Source organism: Stylophora pistillata, chromosome 13 (genome assembly GCF_964205215.1).
Source record: "Stylophora pistillata chromosome 13, jaStyPist1.2, whole genome shotgun sequence".
In the NCBI taxonomy this organism is placed as follows: domain Eukaryota; kingdom Metazoa; phylum Cnidaria; class Anthozoa; order Scleractinia; family Pocilloporidae; genus Stylophora; species Stylophora pistillata.
Window position 1 is genome coordinate 24,776,925 of NC_142531.1, and position 16,586 is coordinate 24,793,510.

At 37.4% G+C, this 16,586-nt stretch overlaps 4 protein-coding genes across 6 annotated transcripts; 3 read left to right on the forward strand and 1 right to left on the reverse strand.

The window, feature by feature from the left end:
• The first annotated feature begins 30 nt into the window (after positions 1–30).
• Positions 31–4,261, forward strand: LOC111338317 (centromere protein V). Of its 2 annotated transcripts, XM_022944776.2 has the most exons (4): positions 31–1,264; positions 1,819–1,905; positions 2,639–2,708; positions 3,365–4,261. In XM_022944776.2, exons 1-4 carry the CDS (start codon positions 1,215–1,217, stop codon positions 3,620–3,622), a joined length of 465 nt encoding a protein of 154 aa, XP_022800511.2. In that variant the 5' UTR covers positions 31–1,214; the 3' UTR covers positions 3,623–4,261. The 2 variants fall into 2 exon arrangements, with proteins under 2 accessions (XP_022800511.2, XP_088599664.1); XM_088743538.1 differs by lacking the exons at positions 31–1,264; positions 1,819–1,905 and adding an exon at positions 1,924–2,543.
• A 224-nt stretch (positions 4,262–4,485) lies between these two features.
• Positions 4,486–7,769, forward strand: LOC111338318 (centromere protein V). Its single transcript, XM_022944777.2, has 3 exons — positions 4,486–5,091; positions 5,189–5,258; positions 6,014–7,769. The coding sequence occupies exons 1-3, from the start codon at positions 4,994–4,996 to the stop codon at positions 6,269–6,271; spliced, it is 426 nt and encodes a 141-aa protein (XP_022800512.2). The 5' UTR covers positions 4,486–4,993; the 3' UTR covers positions 6,272–7,769.
• LOC111338319 (centromere protein V) lies at positions 6,394–8,614 on the reverse strand. 2 transcript variants are annotated; one of them, XM_022944778.2, is made up of 3 exons: positions 8,464–8,614; positions 7,524–7,593; positions 6,394–6,901 (listed from the first exon to the last, which is right to left on the reverse strand). In XM_022944778.2, the coding sequence occupies exons 1-3, from the start codon at positions 8,562–8,564 to the stop codon at positions 6,659–6,661; spliced, it is 414 nt and encodes a 137-aa protein (XP_022800513.1). In that variant the 5' UTR covers positions 8,565–8,614; the 3' UTR covers positions 6,394–6,658. The 2 variants fall into 2 exon arrangements, with proteins under 2 accessions (XP_022800513.1, XP_022800514.1); XM_022944779.2 differs by lacking the exon at positions 8,464–8,614 and adding an exon at positions 7,990–8,425.
• Positions 8,615–8,648: 34 nt separating this feature from the next.
• LOC111338316 (glycosyltransferase 1 domain-containing protein 1) lies at positions 8,649–16,470 on the forward strand. The gene is made up of 13 exons (XM_022944775.2): positions 8,649–8,865; positions 9,475–9,623; positions 10,337–10,442; positions 11,059–11,110; positions 11,311–11,347; positions 11,488–11,544; positions 11,765–11,823; positions 12,121–12,190; positions 12,503–12,552; positions 13,761–13,804; positions 14,383–14,503; positions 15,394–15,492; positions 15,817–16,470. The coding sequence occupies exons 1-13, from the start codon at positions 8,798–8,800 to the stop codon at positions 16,000–16,002; spliced, it is 1,098 nt and encodes a 365-aa protein (XP_022800510.2). The 5' UTR covers positions 8,649–8,797; the 3' UTR covers positions 16,003–16,470.
• Positions 16,471–16,586: the final 116 nt, after the last annotated feature.

Genomic DNA, 16,586 nt, shown 5'->3' on the forward strand with positions numbered 1-16,586 from the left:
ACACATGAAAAAAATTCTCAGTTCTGATTGGTTAAGATGAATGCAGTTTTCAGTTAATTCAATGCAGAAGAGAGTTAATTCAGTGCAGAAGAGGGTTAATTCAGTGCAAAGAAAGAAACAAACCAGACATTCTGATTGGTCAGAATGATTGGTCAAGGTCAATGTCACTTGCAGGGTTTGAATAAATTATTTTTGCATGTGATGCGTGCGCCTTTCTTCTGCATAGTTATGAGAAGCTATCTTGTATTTTTTTATGTATATTATTAATAGATAATCACATGATTTTCTCATGCAATTTGGAATAAATGAGCACTTGTAAATTTTTTCAAAGACCACAAATTGCACTCGCCCTACGGGCTCATGCAATTTTGTTAGTCTTTGAAAAAATTTACTCGTACTTATTTATTTATTCCAAATTGCACTCGAAATCATGTGATTACCTATACTAATAGAGATTGCTCCATCTAGCTGACAGGATTATCTGTCTTCATCAACTATTTAGTGGATTCTGTTCTGTAATTGGTAGGAGAAGTAAGACTTTTATCACTCGTGTGGCATATGAAAGGTAAGTGGGTGAGAGACCAGTTGAAAAAGGTGGAAAGAAGCTGCTTGATGGACTTTCAAATTTAATAGGAGCTTGTGAGTTCTTATTTAAAAGCATGGTAGAAATATTGTATGCTGCTGTTGGATTTGTTACATTTTTCTGATAAGAAACATGTTTTTGAAAGATTTATAGTTGGGCATCCCTCTTTTAAGCTGTCTGTAATGTGGAATCCTGGAAATGAGGTTACCTGAAAAGCAACTTATGTCATTCCTCTGTTTGAGACAAAGCTGGCTAACACTTTAAAAGGTTTAATCAATTGAAAGGGCCACACCCAAGAATTTGGCTACTCTTTGTGATAACTGTCAATCTTGTTAAACATGTGGGGGGGGGGGTGTAATTGTAGCAAAGTTCGATTCGAGATCTTGGCTAAACCTGTACTTGAGGCTTGGAAGCGCAAATAAAAGTTCCTTATTGATAGAACTTTTTAATTCATTATTTAACAATTTGTCATTACTTAACAATTTGATTATGAGCTCGAGAATCACAGAATAGGTTAAGTGTGCAGCAAAGCCAATAAGATTGCACCATTTGTGATATTTACACTGAAAATACACATATTTGGCACTAACTTACAAGTGTTTCATCATCAGCTGCACCATATGTATGAAGAATGAGATCACACCTGTTCTGGTTCCTAAAGATTACTTCAAGCTCCTGCAGGTATATCTGTATCTAAGGTATCTTTCACACATTTTTGAAATTGGAATATAAGGTGTATGCATTGTATCCTAATTCAATTGTAAATACATATTTTTCCAAGATATGAGGTAAGGATGACGTCGAGGCTGTGTCAGTTGATTCATTTTTAATAGAAAAGTGTTTACCTTTAAAACTGTCAACACCCACTTATGAAAAGGAGGATGACCCCTTCTCCTGACTCTATTAATTAATATAGTTTATTATCCATTAGACCTACTATGAAAATATGATTGTTCAAGAGCATTCAATCAATATAGCGTTTGAAGTTGACATGCAACAGATGTTGCATTCAAAGTCTACCTAGTTTCTAAGCCTCTTGTCAGTACAGTGTTCTTAAACTGTTGCAAACTCAGAGAGAAGTGCCTTTATTTGCAGGTTGTTTAAAAAAATGTACAATAAAACAATTGTTGCATATCAATGCAAATCTGATTTCATTGCAAGATGTGCTGATTCTCCTTTCCCAGTTAGTATTTTGGTGATGCAGTGGTTGTTTTCTTTTTTTCATTTGTTTTTAGGGGGAAGAGCATATCTCTTGTTACACTTATGACACCCATCAAGCTAAACACTATTCTGTACAACATGTGGAATTCACGACATGTGTGGTGAATATTTAATTTGCTTATGATTTTCCTTCAGGAAAGAACTTACTGCTTATATGTGCAGCTATCAGACATATCTTTATGACCTCCTTTTTCAAAGTTTGTAAATTTGATACATTGTTCGAAATTTATAATCAATTCACGGCTCAAGTTTGTAAATTATTCACTCAGGTTGATTTGAATAAAATGTCATGATCTCGCTAGGGAAGTAGTCGACCTGCTTCCCTAGACAAAAGAAATTTACAAAACACAAATTTTCCATTCAGAGCAATTTCAATTCTTTGCTTTTATTTTTCATATATAACATTTAAATCTTTTCATCCTACTTTCCACCCAGTTTCAATTACGTCATGGAACGTCTTCGTGAAAACAACTCGAACCTCAGTCAACCAGTAATGTTATTGCGTGACTTTAATTCCATTTGGAACAGATTGTGTGAGTTATAATTACGAGCCCCGGAGAATGGCCCGGATGCATAGCCAGCGTAAATTAGTAAACGAGGCGAAGAACTTTGAGGTGGATTCTCCTGATTTCTTATAGACCATGTCTATAAATCTTGTTAAACACACAGGGGGGTGTCACTGTGGAAAAGTTCGCTTCGAAATCTTAGCTAAACCTGTACTGAAGGCTTACGATTGCAAGTAAGAGCACGCTACTTTTAAGCTTTTGAAAGTTAACATGTAGCGGAGCTGGGTTTGTACATAATTCATCTCTAATTTTTTGTTATTGTCATCAGTTGTACCATTTGCGTGAAAAAAGGAATGCTTCTTGTCTGTCTTCCAAAGGAAAATTTTAAAGTAACGCAGGTAGGCAGAATTTCACTGGTGGATCACGCAAAGTGACCGGTAGATGTACTTAGACAAGCCCCAACTCCACCCCCATGAGGGGCCTCTTCTGTAGATTACCCCTGTTACATTTATAAACTCTCTCAGTATTTACTGTGCTGTTGTGGTATATCCGTGGTAATATAAGGTATACTTGAAAAATTCCAACTAACTGTGCACGTAACCCTCTTGTGGTTGTATCAGGAGTAACCTCAGCGACTCCCTCACCTTGAGCGTGATACTTCCGCCCAAAGATCGTTCTATCAGCCTATCGTCCTATCAGCTAAGTCATTTCTTCATAAGTAGGTCAAGTATCATCACCTTTAACAAATCGTACAGAGTTACGTCTTTTGAAGTGATCATACTTTCGCGGCGACCTTCGATGTTCCAACGGAGACTTTTTAGAGTCAGGTTCTCAGTCAATGGTGACAAGCAAAAGAGGATGCAAGCAAAAGTGGGTGGAGGTCTGCAAAAGAGAGAAAAAGAAGGGGAAAGGGGAAACATCCTTGCTTTCCTCTTGTTAGTCCTGGTACCACCTGGTATTTTCTCTTGCTTGTCTTTAAAGTTAACCCTTCATCATCTCTACATTGTGGCCATTCTCATTATTATCCCATTCTCATTATTATTTTTTTCCAAAGGGAGAAGAGCAAATATCTTGTTACACTTTTAACACCCACGAAGCTAAGCACTACTTTTGTTCCACTTGTGGTATCCACCCATTCTACCAACCTCGCACAAATCCTGAGGCACGTGGCATTTCACTGCAGTGTTTGGATGAAGAAGAAACCAGAAAGAATGCAGAGGTTGTTCCATGTGATGCTATGAACTGGGAGAAGTGGGAGCTATACCTTAATGAACATCCAAAAGCACGAAATCTCACTGAAAATGTGGAGTAGTACTAATTTTAATCAGTAGATCATTATCAATAACTTCCTTTTAGCTGGTAGGATGCCTTGATAACTTATCATGGGACCATTTATATTCCAACTTGTTGTTGACCCTTTCATTCTTAAGATCTTATTAGTAATTCTAACGGATCAAAGTCAGTTTCTGAGCAACTGCACACCTACCCCTCCCCTGACCCAACCATAGCCCTAACTTGTAATCAGGTGACTGTTGTTGGGTTAGGAGGGAGGGGTAAGTCTGCAATTTCTCATATGTTGACATTGATCCATTCTTATGATGTTGTTTGGGAGAATTTGATATTGGATAAGAAATACTGTTATGTTTTATGATTATATTTTTTTTATTTGTGCTCAAATTTTGCTAACAACCATTCTACAATTAGCAGATGAGATTATTTGCACAATGCCACAGGCCTAGAGCTATAAGCATGGACATCATCTTCGTCAATTGGCCTCTAACAGGAGTATTTCACTAACTATATACAATACAAAGTTTGTTTTATTAGTGTTTGGGCCCGCTGTAATTGGCCACAGCTGTTGCAGTGTCCCTGCCAATGTTCTTTCTGTTGTCTGTTTGTGTGTTTGTTTTTTGGTGAAGCTAATAAATTAAATTAAATCAAAGTTGGGTTATCTTGGGAATGTCCAATATGTATCCATATGAACATTTGAGACTGATTTGATATAACAGTTTGCATGTAATGTAGATGGTATCATTTTGTGGTAATCCACTAGGAAAGCCTCTGCCACTCCTTTTTATTAGATCGTTCTTTGATTCCAGGATTTTCCGTGAAAAAAGCCTCTCGATCCTTACCATCAAAACCTACCACTTCTATGCCTTCCTCTGTGCTGCCATTACCATGAGAATTAGACCTCGGTAAAAGATCTGCGCATGACAGGTCTTGCATAGGAAGTAAAAATAATTGTCTCTACCCAAAAGAAAGAAAAAAAAAGCATCCACAATTTACTGTGAATCAGCCTGCTTTCGTTTCACACGAAGAAATCCAGACTGGAAATAAGTTAGATCAACAACGTGTTGCATGGAATCGTTGTACTACAAACCATAGAGAAATTTTAATTTCTCGATTTTCAGTAAACAATAGCTTAATATTTCAATCCTTCTTATCACCTAGGACAAAATCACGTCAAGGGATACTGTCGCAAGAATAAGCCATTTAATCCTCTGACTTTGGCCTTACAGTTGTGAAAAGAATCACTAAAATAATGGAACAAACAACATAGGTTGCGTGACAATTTGTGTGACATGTCGGGTCCTCCAGGGGACTGGCCCGGCTTCAAAGCCAGCGTAAATCAGTTACCGTGGCGAAGAATTTCGAGGTGGATTCTCGCAATTTCTTGTAGATCATGTTTGTTAATCTTGTTAAACACACTAGAGGATGTCACTGCGGTAGAGTTCGCTTCGAGGTCTTAGCCAAACCTGTGCTTAAGGCTTATGATTGCAAGTGAGAACAAGCTTTTTTTAACTTCTCGAAAATGACATTTAACGAGCAGGTTTATCTCTATAAATGAGTTGTCTCTAACTTTTAATATTATCGTCAGCTGTACCATTTGTGTGAAAAAAGGGATGTTCCTCGTCTGGCTTTCAAAGGAAAATTTTAAACTGACACAGGTATGAAAGTTTTCTTCTGCTCACCAAGCTAAATGGTCAGTAAGTGTAATATCAAATTGAAACCCCGCCCCCACCCCTGCCGCTCCCCCGGGGAGTACTCCCTTATAAGGGTTTAATGGGGACGTGCGGCCAGTCAGGGTATGGCTATATCGAATACCCCCCTGGGGCCGCTCCCAATTCAGGTCTTTTGGAGGGGTCTCTATTGAAGGTTACCCCTTGCATCAAGTATTCACAAACCCCTAGTGTTATTGCTATAGTTGTATTGTCAATGTGCAAACTAATACACTCAAATAATGTGCTTATAACCTTCTTGTGACTGTCCTGAGTTTATTCTAGTCAACTCTCTTGGAATGACTCCCATACCTGCAGATCAAAAACTTTGATCTCACATCAGCTTATGCCTGTCAACCAATTTGTTATCCCAAACATGAACACTTGGCTTTTACAGACAGACTTGACAAGCACATTTTAATAAGCAGAAAAAGTATCATCCCTTTCATCAGATGATGTGAAGAAAAGTTTGTGGAAGAGATCATACTTTCCCAGCAACCTTGGATACTAAAAGGGAGACTTAAACAGTCAGGTTCTCCATCGGCAGAAAAACAAATAAGCAAGCAAGCATGCAAAAATGGTTGGGGGTCTGGGAAGTAGTCTCGATCCTTAGTCCCCCTTTGTATTTTTTCTTGCTTGCCCAGCTTTTAAACTCACCCTCAAATTGTCCCTTCATATATTGTGGTCAAATATTTTCATCCAAGGGAGATGAGCATATATCCTGTTATACTTACAACACCCACCAAGCTAAGCACTACTTCTGTTCTACTTGTGGAGTCCATCCATTCTACCAGCCTCGCTCAAACCCTAAAGGACGAGGCATTTCACTGCAGTGTTTGGATGAAGAAGAAACTAGAAAGAAAGCAGAGATTGTTCCATGTGATGCTGCAGACTGGAGGAATTGGGAAAAATACCTTGATGAACATCCAAAGGCAAGAAATCTTACTGAAAATGTGGAGTAGTACCAATTTCACATGCTGCAATGATGTATGGCAAACTCAGTACAGAACTTTCATCATTGCAACTTCTTGTGAAATCTCCTGATGTGATCAAGTTGTAAATGAAACAGAAGTTTCAACATAAATACTATCATGTAATTTTTTTATTTGTTTATTTCTAGCTTACAAAATTACCTATAGCTAGTGAGATTGTTTGCAGAATGCCAGAGGCCTGTCGGCATGTCCATCATCCTCGTTGACAGGCCTCTAATGAGATTATATCACTAACTACATACAATGCCAAGTTTGGTTATCTCAGAGACTGTACAGTGTACACATTGGGATATTTCAGACAGTTTGAGTGTAGTGTATATAGTATTTTTCTATGGTAATTCAATGAGAAAGCCTCTGTCAGTCCTTTTTAGATCGTTCTTTGATTCCAGGATTTTCAGCAATAAACTCCTCCCAATTCTGTCCATCACAAGCCTCTACTTCTATATTTTCCACTGTACCGTCATCCAAACAATGAGGCATAACCCCATAGCCGTCAGGATTAGACCGAGGGATATAAAAACTCTGCACACCACAAGTCTTGCAGAAAAGGTGCTTTGCAGCATGTGTATTGAATGTGTAGCAACTTAGGTTGTCTTTACCCTAAAGAAAAAAAAAATTCATCCTCACTAAAATCATTTCTTAGTCAAGAATAGTAACCCTGTAACCCTTTAAAAGAGTGACTAGCATCTAATATCTCCCTTTAATATCAGCCCTCAATCAAACAAGAAGATGACATGAATAAAGAAAATAATCAACAACTAAAGAAGCTCTTTGATTGTCACACAAATTCACAGTATCAACACCTTAGAAAATGTATTGAGAACTGTGTGGAGAACATGCATATTGATTTAAGGGTCTAAAGAGTTAAAGGCATTGGATAAAATATTGGGACAAGATCTAAAGATCATAGTTAATCTCAGAAAAACCAGATATCAATGTAAGAGTTTCCAATGTGTTTAAATCAATCAATGATATGGATAACTTTGGTATTTAAAATCAATATAAGCTCTATGTTAAGCATTTGAGATTCATCCAAAGAGTTTAAATCATTCAATGATATGAATAAGTTTGGTATTGAATACCATAGGCTCTTAAGTTAGGCATTTGAGATTCATCCAAAGGAAATGTTGAGGCCAATTAAGTAAAGAAGATATTTTTTAAGCAAACAAACAGCTTTAAAACTTGTTTTGAGAAGTTATAAGCTGGATATAACATTTGATACCTCTAACAAAGTAAAGTGATCCTTTGGAACAATAAAATGCTTATTTTGTTTCTTCTTGCAAATACTGCAGCTGTTGAGGATAAAGAAATGTTTTAAGAATCCTGTCTAGCTTGCTTTTACAATGACTACTCTTTGTGGATGAAATGAGCATCACTTTTTACATTAACTAAAGATCAATGTTATTTTCTGTAATTTCAGGTACTTGACCTAAGAAATCAATAAAGCAACAGAAGGCTGTCAAAAACACCTTGAATTTTGGGTTGTGTGACAGAGGAAGAATTGCTAAAAAAAATTGTTAGCTACAAAAACTAAAAATTCTGCCTATGACCAAAAAGCATCTACAGAATTGCAAACTAATTTATTGAAGGCTGGAACATGGGGTATAATGACTGACCAATACAGCAGATTTGAAGATGATCATAACTGAGGTTTGAACTTGTCACTTGAAGACACCTTACTAACTTACCGTCTTAATATGAGTGACTTAGAAAAACAACCCGTGGGGGTGGGGGAGGTTACCATGGGGCGATGAGCTAAAATCACCGCTGACAAGGCTACAAGATAGCAATGAGGTGGGTCATGTGAATTCAACAGTGCAGTTGCCTTTTCTAACAAGCGGAAATTTTCAAATCTGCAGTTACAGATTCTATATTAAGGACGGGAACCCTGTAACGGGACCCAAGGGACTGTGCAAAATCGGGGCGTTGGCAGAGAGTGGGGTCATAAGGGGTAAAGAAAGTCGACAGATATTCTTTGGACTGGGCACAAAAACAGAGAGTACAAAATTTGGTAATTTCATCTCTTTCCTTAAACTAATCACATGAAAAAAGTTGTTGGGAGAAACCACATTGTTTCGAACTTTGAAGTTTTTTAAATACGATGTATTTGCACAGATTTTGTGTGGGCTCATCTATGTTTGAGTTACCAGGTCATAACTCACTTGCAGTCTAACACGTGAAGTACTGCTGGGGCCATCACTTCAAATCGAACTTTTCCACAATGACATCCACCTTTATGTTTCACTAACTTTTCTGTCGCCATTTTGAGCGTGAATCAATATCAGTTGGGTAGAGAATAAGTTCCAGTTGGGGGCGGGGATCAGGGCGGACCACTGGTCAAAGACCAAAGGGAGGTTACTAAGTTAGATATCCTGCCTTACACGTAAACAATTTCTGTTTACTTTAGATGTAATATAACTACGATGTCTAAGTATTTTTATAGTACCTGTTTTTAACAAGTTCTTTTTGTCAGGTAGAAGAGTTGGATAGAAATTCATGAAGATCTTGTTCCTTGCGTCTTTGACGTCGGAAACTGGAAATTTCTCCACTGCCGATCGAATAAGGTAATTAAGTGTTTTCGATCGAATAAAGTGTTCGCGATTGGCTTGCGTTTAGCGAACAGGTAGTTCTATGATCTATTAACTTTGAAAATATGTAATCAGAAGTCATGTTTTGGTCCTATGTTGGGAAGGTAATCGTTCTTTTTGACAGATGTGTCAATCAGAAGAACTAGAAACACTAATAACACAAATAATATCCTGTATCATGGGCTTATAGAGTTATGAAAGTGCCATTAGATATTACAATATTACGGCCCGAATAGTAATTTTTTATCAAATCTACAGGTTCTAAGAATATAAGTGTTTCAGTAAAAAGGTTAAATGGCGTTATAACTACTGATTTTTTGCTTGTGTTTTGTACAGAAATATCTCATGTACTTCAGGTTGAGGGAATGAAAACTAGTTTTTGTTTTGATTATAACAAATTTGAAAATATTTTGAAAGTGTTTAGAACATCTTTGGTGATTACGCTACAAAAATTCTCAGAAATTCGAGTAGTGAGAAGAAGGACATCTCACTTTTTGTAGGCTCAGAAAAGTTTACAGGCACACATGTCTTTTCAGGTTAGCTCTCAAGTATCTTTTCTTTCTCTTCTTACCGGTAAATTTCTAGGAGATGTCTCAGTGATTATGACACAGCTTGCTGCCTGCGTTGTGTGACATCCTTCAAAGACAGTGAGTCAGTAAAGAAGTTTATTAAAACTGATGGATTTCACTGTGCCATTGGCATACATGCGTGGAGAGCTGGACGGCTGTTATTAGGTAAGTCAGTGTAGCATAGCTGTCAAGGTGTTACGTACTTACTCGTAAAATATCATGAACTTGACAAATAGCTGTTAAATAGTTGTAATCACGTATTCTAATGGAGACAATATTTAAGACTTGTTTTGTAGGTTGTATTGTAATTATTTTTGTGAACAGTGAAGTCACTTGTTTGAATACTATACAGTAAGTATCTAACCGACCAATACAAAACTCAAGAAAATACCCTTCCTAGATATAATTTTTGCCGTAACCCAAATTTGTTTTAATGGATGATACGATCCAAGATTAGTGAGGCACAGGCAGACTCATATGGGAATCTGAGACAGAAGTCACAAATCCATTCGATCATTGATTCTGTTAGGATTTGGGTCAGGGTTGCCTGCACAGTATTTAACTCATATTTTACAACTTTTATCAATAGGTAACCTTCTTCCTGCTAATTTGCTACATTGTCCAAAAAATAGGTGATGTGAACCTGAATCAGGGTGAAATTTTTGTGTTGCTTCTTGACGTTGGATGTTATTCTCTTCACTGATATTCATGCTAAAGTATAATAAGTAGATTGGAGAACTACAGACCTTACAAATAAAAAGGTAACAAAAAAAGGTTTTATATAGTTGTCATCAACCATAGTAATTATAAGAAGTGAATGTGATCATTATAAATATGTTGTTAATAAATGCAAAAATTTATTTTCAATCCCTTGTCAGATTGTCCAGTCCCATTTGCTTTAATATTTGGAGGAACAGATCTGAATGAGCACCACAGGGACAAAGAGAAGTTTGTGACGATGAGCAAAGCCATCAATAAGGCAAAGTAATGAGATAAACTTAAAATCAAATTGCCTCATCTGGATCTTCAAAAATTAATGAATTACCTGCTAACAGAATTTTATTTGAATGTTGATAACCATACTTTCAATCAAACTTGAGAAAAGTCCCAATTTACAGGGGGGAAAACGGCGGATGATTATAGTGACCTAGCTCTGATAATTTTTGGAACATTTTCAGCAATCTGGGTAAAGGGAGCATATTGCATATTCAGTATTTGAGTCTTTACAGAAAAGTCTTGGTAAAGTGATCTCCTAACTTGATATATTTTGAAGGCTTATTTAGTGTATTAAACATGTTTTAAACATTTACAGGAGACATAAGAAGAGCTTAAAATGTCTCGAACATGGTACTGTCATCAGCTGGGGCGGATCCAGGGGTGGTTTGTTCGAACCCCCTAAATTTTCCCTCAAAATGCTGGAAATCATGTTTCTGGAGACCTGATTTTCAAAATCTCCCGGAGAGCATGCCCTCAGACAATTCTCCAAACCCTCCTTGACTTAATCTTGGATCCGCCCCTGATCAGCATTATAATATACTCCATCTTCCCACAAGAAATTTGCTGCCACCATGTGTTGTCATTTTAAAATTTCTTTTATAAGGTCCCTAGTGACATTCAGTAGTTCAATGAAGAACCAAGCCATGGCTTTGTGGGTGAGTCTTGAACAGTAAAATTATCATTTGTAAATATTAGAAACTGGTTGAATGAAGTTTATTCCTGAGCATGCTCTTAAAAGTCTGCAGAATGAAGATATTAAGCATATTTCATGTGAAAGATTTATTGCAATATAAAATGTGGTCTTGTGTTTCAACACACACAAACTGATAGTTTTTTTTTTTATATTGTTTTCCAGCCAAATTGTGAAGAGAAAATAATTTTACAAGCACAAGGTAATCAATAAATCCAGCTTCGTAAGTTTAGTTTTCCCTTCACTTTTGGATTTTTTTAAAGTTTAATTTCAAAAAAATTTTTCTCCGAAACAAGAGTCTAGGGAAGGCTTAATCATTCTTTTACTTCATAACTCTTGCAGCAGTTAGTGTTGAACCATCAGGATTTCTGTTCCATGACTATTTCAAACAAGTCATTGGTGAGGAATTACTAACTTGCAAGTCATTATTAATAGGGTTATAATAAAATATTTTAGTTATGTTCTTCATTGATTTATCTGAAGTGGTTCTGTTTCGTCTTTGTTTAATTTTCAATTTTTTTTAGTAATTAAAGGTGAGAAAACAATGAATATTTTTTACTGGATTGATTCTGTCTTGTTATTTTTTTATTTCATTTTTAATTTGTTGGTTTTTTTTCAGATGCACAGAAACAACATCAAATTTCAAATGGTTACCTCAGTCCTAAACATTCTGGCCTTGTGAGTTAATCAAGCATACAGTTACTTTAAAATTATGAATTATGATAACTTTGCTTTGCTATCTCAAATTTTGATATTTCTGCAGTCAGAACTGAGAGGTAATTTACTATCTGCATTTGATAGCATAATAATATTACAGACCCTCAGTTACTGTCAGTTGTAAGAAAACAATTTCTCTTGCTGCCTCTTGACCTCTGATACTCTCATAAATTCTCATTAATGTACATTGCTTCTTTAAAATCAAAAACACTATGTTTTTGTTTCAGTCTTACCTCTAACAACATTTTGTTTTTATAGACTGTGTTTATGTTGGTTGCTGGTTTAAGGCGAGTGAAAGACCCTCTTTACCTGGCAGAATCAATATCAGGTGGGTGTGTGGTTAACTTTAGTCTCGGTCACTTTGGCTCACCGGTGTGAAATGCTGATCAGAGCTATGTACAATGGTTAAGACTATTTTTGACTCTTTAATTTCCAAGGCCATATTCCTGTGTTGAAAGTTGTCTTCATTTAACTGCCTGTCTCCTTGATATTGTGTTGAAATTATATGGAGAATTTTCATACCAATCGTTGAGAAAAAAAAGAGTAGTTTATTTTATTTCATTTGTTCCATCCAACATCCTCATTGTTATACCTTGTTGTAAGGGCATTTAGGATGTTTTCAACAAAATTTTTCTCCTAGAGTGGCATAAAGATGACAATAGCATCCACTTTGTGATAGTAGGACCAGAGGTGAGTTTCTGTTCAATGATCAACAACCAATAAAAATTCCTTGTCTTTTTCTTACTCTGTTGGTTTATTACATGGGTCTAATTACATGAGCGGAGGTGGGTGGGAAAAGGGAGATTAGGAATTTTCCACCTCTCGTACCACACCCCTTACCTCTAACCACGTGGCCCCCATTCACTCCCTCTATCCCTCACTCCTCATTCCTCCACTTTCATCCTCTCACCATATCCCCACTCTCCTCTCCCTCCCTATTCTCTCACTCTTCTCTCACTCCAATCCATCTCTTTTGTCCTCTTCATCCCCCTTAACCTTTCTCTCTCTTTATTTTACCCCTTTTACCCTTCTCCTCTTCTCCCCCCTTACCCTTCTCCCTCCCTCAGTTATCAGTCCATCTCTCTTACTTTTAGTCCTTCCCCTGTGCCCCCATCTTCATTCTTCTCATCCCATTAATCATCCTCCAATCCCTTTCTTGTTCTCATTACTTCCTTGTCCTTCTTATCCCAGCCTTTACCTTGCTAACTTACTCTTTCACCTAGCATATCTCCATCCTTCTCCACAACCTCTGTCCATTCACCATTCCCCTTATCCCACCCCTCCATCCTCACACTTCTGTTATTCTACTCCAACCCTCATTTCTTGGTCCTCCTCTCTCTCTACCCTAATTTTTCAGTCCCCTTACTCCTTTTCTCTCCATCCCTTTCCCCCACCTTCAACTTCTCTGTCATTCTCCCCAACTACTCACTTCTCTGTTTCTTCTCCCTGTCCCTTATGTCAGTGTCCCTCTCCCCCCAACCCTCACCTTTCCACCTTTTTCCTCCCTACCCTTCACCTTGCATATCTTCCTCATTCCTCATCCCTCCACCTGGCCTCCCTGTCCCTCTCCACCCCCTTGATTCTCACCTCCTCCCTCTCCTTAATATATTTTTGTCTAAAACTTACTTTCGCAACCTACTACTGTGTAAGCACACAGATAAATTTGCACTTTTAAATGTAAAAATAAATTTCTTTAAATAAACTTTGAGCACTATACATCACGTAATGTTTAAAAGTTATTGCTTGCTCAGCTTAAAGCACGAAAGGAGTAGTTGAACCGTTTGAATAAATTTAATTTAATTGCTCAGTCATCATATCTGACAACTGCACTTGATACAAGGAGCACTCTGAATTTGTATTTTACGTTTCCTTTTGTTTATTTTCTTTTATGTTAATAGCTTGACACTGAATTCGCCACAGAGATCAAATCTAAAGTGCAGAGGTATCAATAACTGGATATAACCATAGATAAACCTCTGTGTAATGTTAAAATATGTAAAAATGACTAAAATCCAAATTATTTTGAAAGTTTCTGGTTCCTGACAAAATAAAATGCAATAGGTGGTTTGCAACCAGTCTCTAGAGACACAGGTAACAATGGTGAAAGGAACAAATGCTGGTGGACGAACACAAGAAGCTAATGAGATATTTATTGTTTACGTCCACCAACATGGCGGCAACGATGTAACGTGCAAACCACCTTTACTGTACCCAACAGTTCAGAATTTGCCGTAAATTTTATGCCAGCGCTTTATATTCCTCTTGTTACTACTTCTGTTTTTTACTTCCTTCAAATGGTCTCTTCGGAGAAACGTTTTAGACTCCCTTTCATACTCCTTGTTTTACATTAATTTTCATGTTGCTAGTTTCCAAAATAATTAGGTAATGGTGAAAAAAGGGAAAAAGAATACCCAATATGTAGATGAAATATATTTTCTCGAACTGTTGTGGATAGATGCCACAGGTCAGATGTTTAAGTTTTATGGTTACTAACCCCCAAAGTGTAACTTATTCTTTAAGGTTTCCAGGTGTTTACATTTTTCCACCATTACCAGCACGTGATCTCCATGCAGCAATGCAAAACTGCTTCGCTGTTGTGAACAGTTCAACCAGTGAAGGAATGGCATCTGCACTTTTAGAGGTTAGTCAATCAATAAGAACTTTATCACCTGAATCGCTATAAACGGACTGTATTAGAATTAAGGCTTAATTCAAAGCTGTATGTTACACAGTAAAAAAAACTTTGTCTCTCTAATTTTTCATTTGAAAATGTCCTTAAACGTGACTCTGACTAGGAAATTGCAACATCAATTATTGTAGTAGCAGTAAGTCCATTGCAAAAGGCAGCACGTGCGACAAAGAAAAAGCGCACGTGCATTTGTTGTGATCGCGTGCGCTGCGTTTTGATAGCTGCAACTCTTGGTTCAGGCAATTGAGACCAAACAAAGATGTCCGTCTGCCATAAACTCCAATATTTGGTTTACCTCGACAGACACTAATTGGTTTATTGTAAGAATAAAGTGACTAGTTAAAAATCCGATTATTGTTGTCATAGAATAACGGATTTTCTCAAGGAGGGGGACATTGGGGCCTCTGGGAAACCGCAAAACCGGAGAAAAAAACCGACGAAAAAAGGCAGCAAAATTGAAAAACGCATGCAAACCTGACAAAACCGCTACATCTTCACCTTTAAAGGGGTCAAAAAGGAAAAACCGAAAACCGCATCAGAGTTTCGTGAAAACCGAAAATCGAATGCAAAAACACGTAAAATCCTCAAACCCCTCTGAACATCAAAACCGAAAAACCGAACCTTTTCGGCCCAAAATCCGATGCAAAAAACAGTCAAAACCGAAAATTCCAAAGCCCCCCTCTTCAAGCAGTGTCACGGACTCTATTATTTTTCTTCCTGAAAATCGTTGGAGAATTCTGACCGGTCAGTTAACATAATTGATGACCATTCTCTATGATTTAGTGTGAGGCCTTTCTTTCTTTTCGAATATTCATGTTTTTTACGTTTCTGTCCTATAACAGTCCATGGCACTTGGTGTTCCAATACTGGCACGAAACATTCCTGGAAACTCTGCTGTAATAAAACACAGAGAAACTGGTATTCTCTACAATTCACCTGAGGTATGTTTCTCAGATAAATTTGGCTATTTCGCCTGATGAGATTTAAAACAAAAAGTCAATATCTTTTTGGTCCACAAAGTTAACTGGATTCCGATTGTCACTGTAAACATATCAGGTTTTAGTTTTTGAACGGTTTTTTTTGTTAAGCATGCATGATGGTTACTTTCCGTAGCCTGTATATCTTTTCATTGTGTTTGCTTACTCGAGTTAACAATACCAGGTGTCATTACTAGGAGAAATCTTAGATGATACGAGAGTTGGAAAAGGCCTTAACTGTACTTAAAATCAACACAACATAATGTTTTTCGGTGGTTTTCCTTAAAGGAATTTGTCGCACTTGCCAAAGAGTTAAAGAAATCTCTTACACTTCGCAAGTACATAACAACGAATGCAAAAAATTATGTTGGTGAGCATCACTCTCTCGAAAAGGAAACTAAGACATACAAGTGGCTTGTGGACAAACTTGTTTCACTTCAGCGAAAACAGTGTGGATCCACCTGCGAGGCTTGAAAACTGAGAAACTCTGATGGAGCAGATATCTTGAAGAATATGCATAAGGCTTCTGATGGAGTCAAAAATGGAAAACGTGGTGAAGCTTTGTTCAGAAATTCCTGAAGTAGAAGTGGGGTTAATGGTCTGGATTGAAGGGTCGTGATGCTAAATCGGGGCCACGGGAACTCAGCCGAATGCACCGCTCCGGTTGCAAGACCTCTGACACGTTACACTCGTAGAAAGTGATGGCAAATACGTGCTGGTCTTACAGGACCATGTTTGTGAGGTGTTGATGGTCTGAGGAGAAAGTACATTGTGTGGAATTTAGCTTTTTTTGCCATAATCCCGAGTAAAACCGCGCTGAGTGACAAGCCAAGTAATAGCTGTGAACAAAGCTCAACCATGAATCACGAGAACAAAAACTGCAGGGATAAAAGAGCAACGTGTGTATTTCTCAGGTTTGAATAAAAGAATTTTGACCCCTTGTACGAATAGTGGTTAAGAGAAGAGCACTCGCCAACAGTAGATAAGCACTTTCTTGCACAATGTAATCAGTCCCAGCCTAGTTTCCTTCTGGAACTTTTACGGCAAGGCGGCCGAAA

Excerpts from the sequence above, each read along its gene's own strand:
- LOC111338317 (XM_022944776.2), top strand. The coding sequence starts at position 1,215 with ATGAGATCACACCTGTTCTGGTTCCTAAAGATTACTTCAAGCTCCTGC. Across the intron at positions 1,265-1,818 it reads ATTACTTCAAGCTCCTGCAG|GGGGAAGAGCATATCTCTTG; the intron begins GTATATCTGTAT and ends ATTTGTTTTTAG. Across the intron at positions 2,709-3,364 it reads AAAATTTTAAAGTAACGCAG|GGAGAAGAGCAAATATCTTG; the intron begins GTAGGCAGAATT and ends TTTTTTCCAAAG.
- LOC111338318 (XM_022944777.2), top strand. The coding sequence starts at position 4,994 with ATGTTTGTTAATCTTGTTAAACACACTAGAGGATGTCACTGCGGTAGA. Across the intron at positions 5,092-5,188 it reads CTTAAGGCTTATGATTGCAA|CTGTACCATTTGTGTGAAAA; the intron begins GTGAGAACAAGC and ends TATTATCGTCAG. Across the intron at positions 5,259-6,013 it reads AAAATTTTAAACTGACACAG|GGAGATGAGCATATATCCTG; the intron begins GTATGAAAGTTT and ends TTTTCATCCAAG.
- LOC111338319 (XM_022944778.2), bottom strand. The coding sequence starts at position 8,564 with ATGGCGACAGAAAAGTTAGTGAAACATAAAGGTGGATGTCATTGTGGA. Across the intron at positions 7,594-8,463 it reads CTTCACGTGTTAGACTGCAA|CTGCAGTATTTGCAAGAAGA; the intron begins GTGAGTTATGAC and ends TATCCTCAACAG. Across the intron at positions 6,902-7,523 it reads ATCACTTTACTTTGTTAGAG|GGTAAAGACAACCTAAGTTG; the intron begins GTATCAAATGTT and ends TTTTTTCTTTAG.
- LOC111338316 (XM_022944775.2), top strand. The coding sequence starts at position 8,798 with ATGAAGATCTTGTTCCTTGCGTCTTTGACGTCGGAAACTGGAAATTTC. Across the intron at positions 10,443-11,058 it reads AAAGCCATCAATAAGGCAAA|GTCCCTAGTGACATTCAGTA; the intron begins GTAATGAGATAA and ends TTCTTTTATAAG. Across the intron at positions 11,824-12,120 it reads GTCCTAAACATTCTGGCCTT|ACTGTGTTTATGTTGGTTGC; the intron begins GTGAGTTAATCA and ends TTGTTTTTATAG.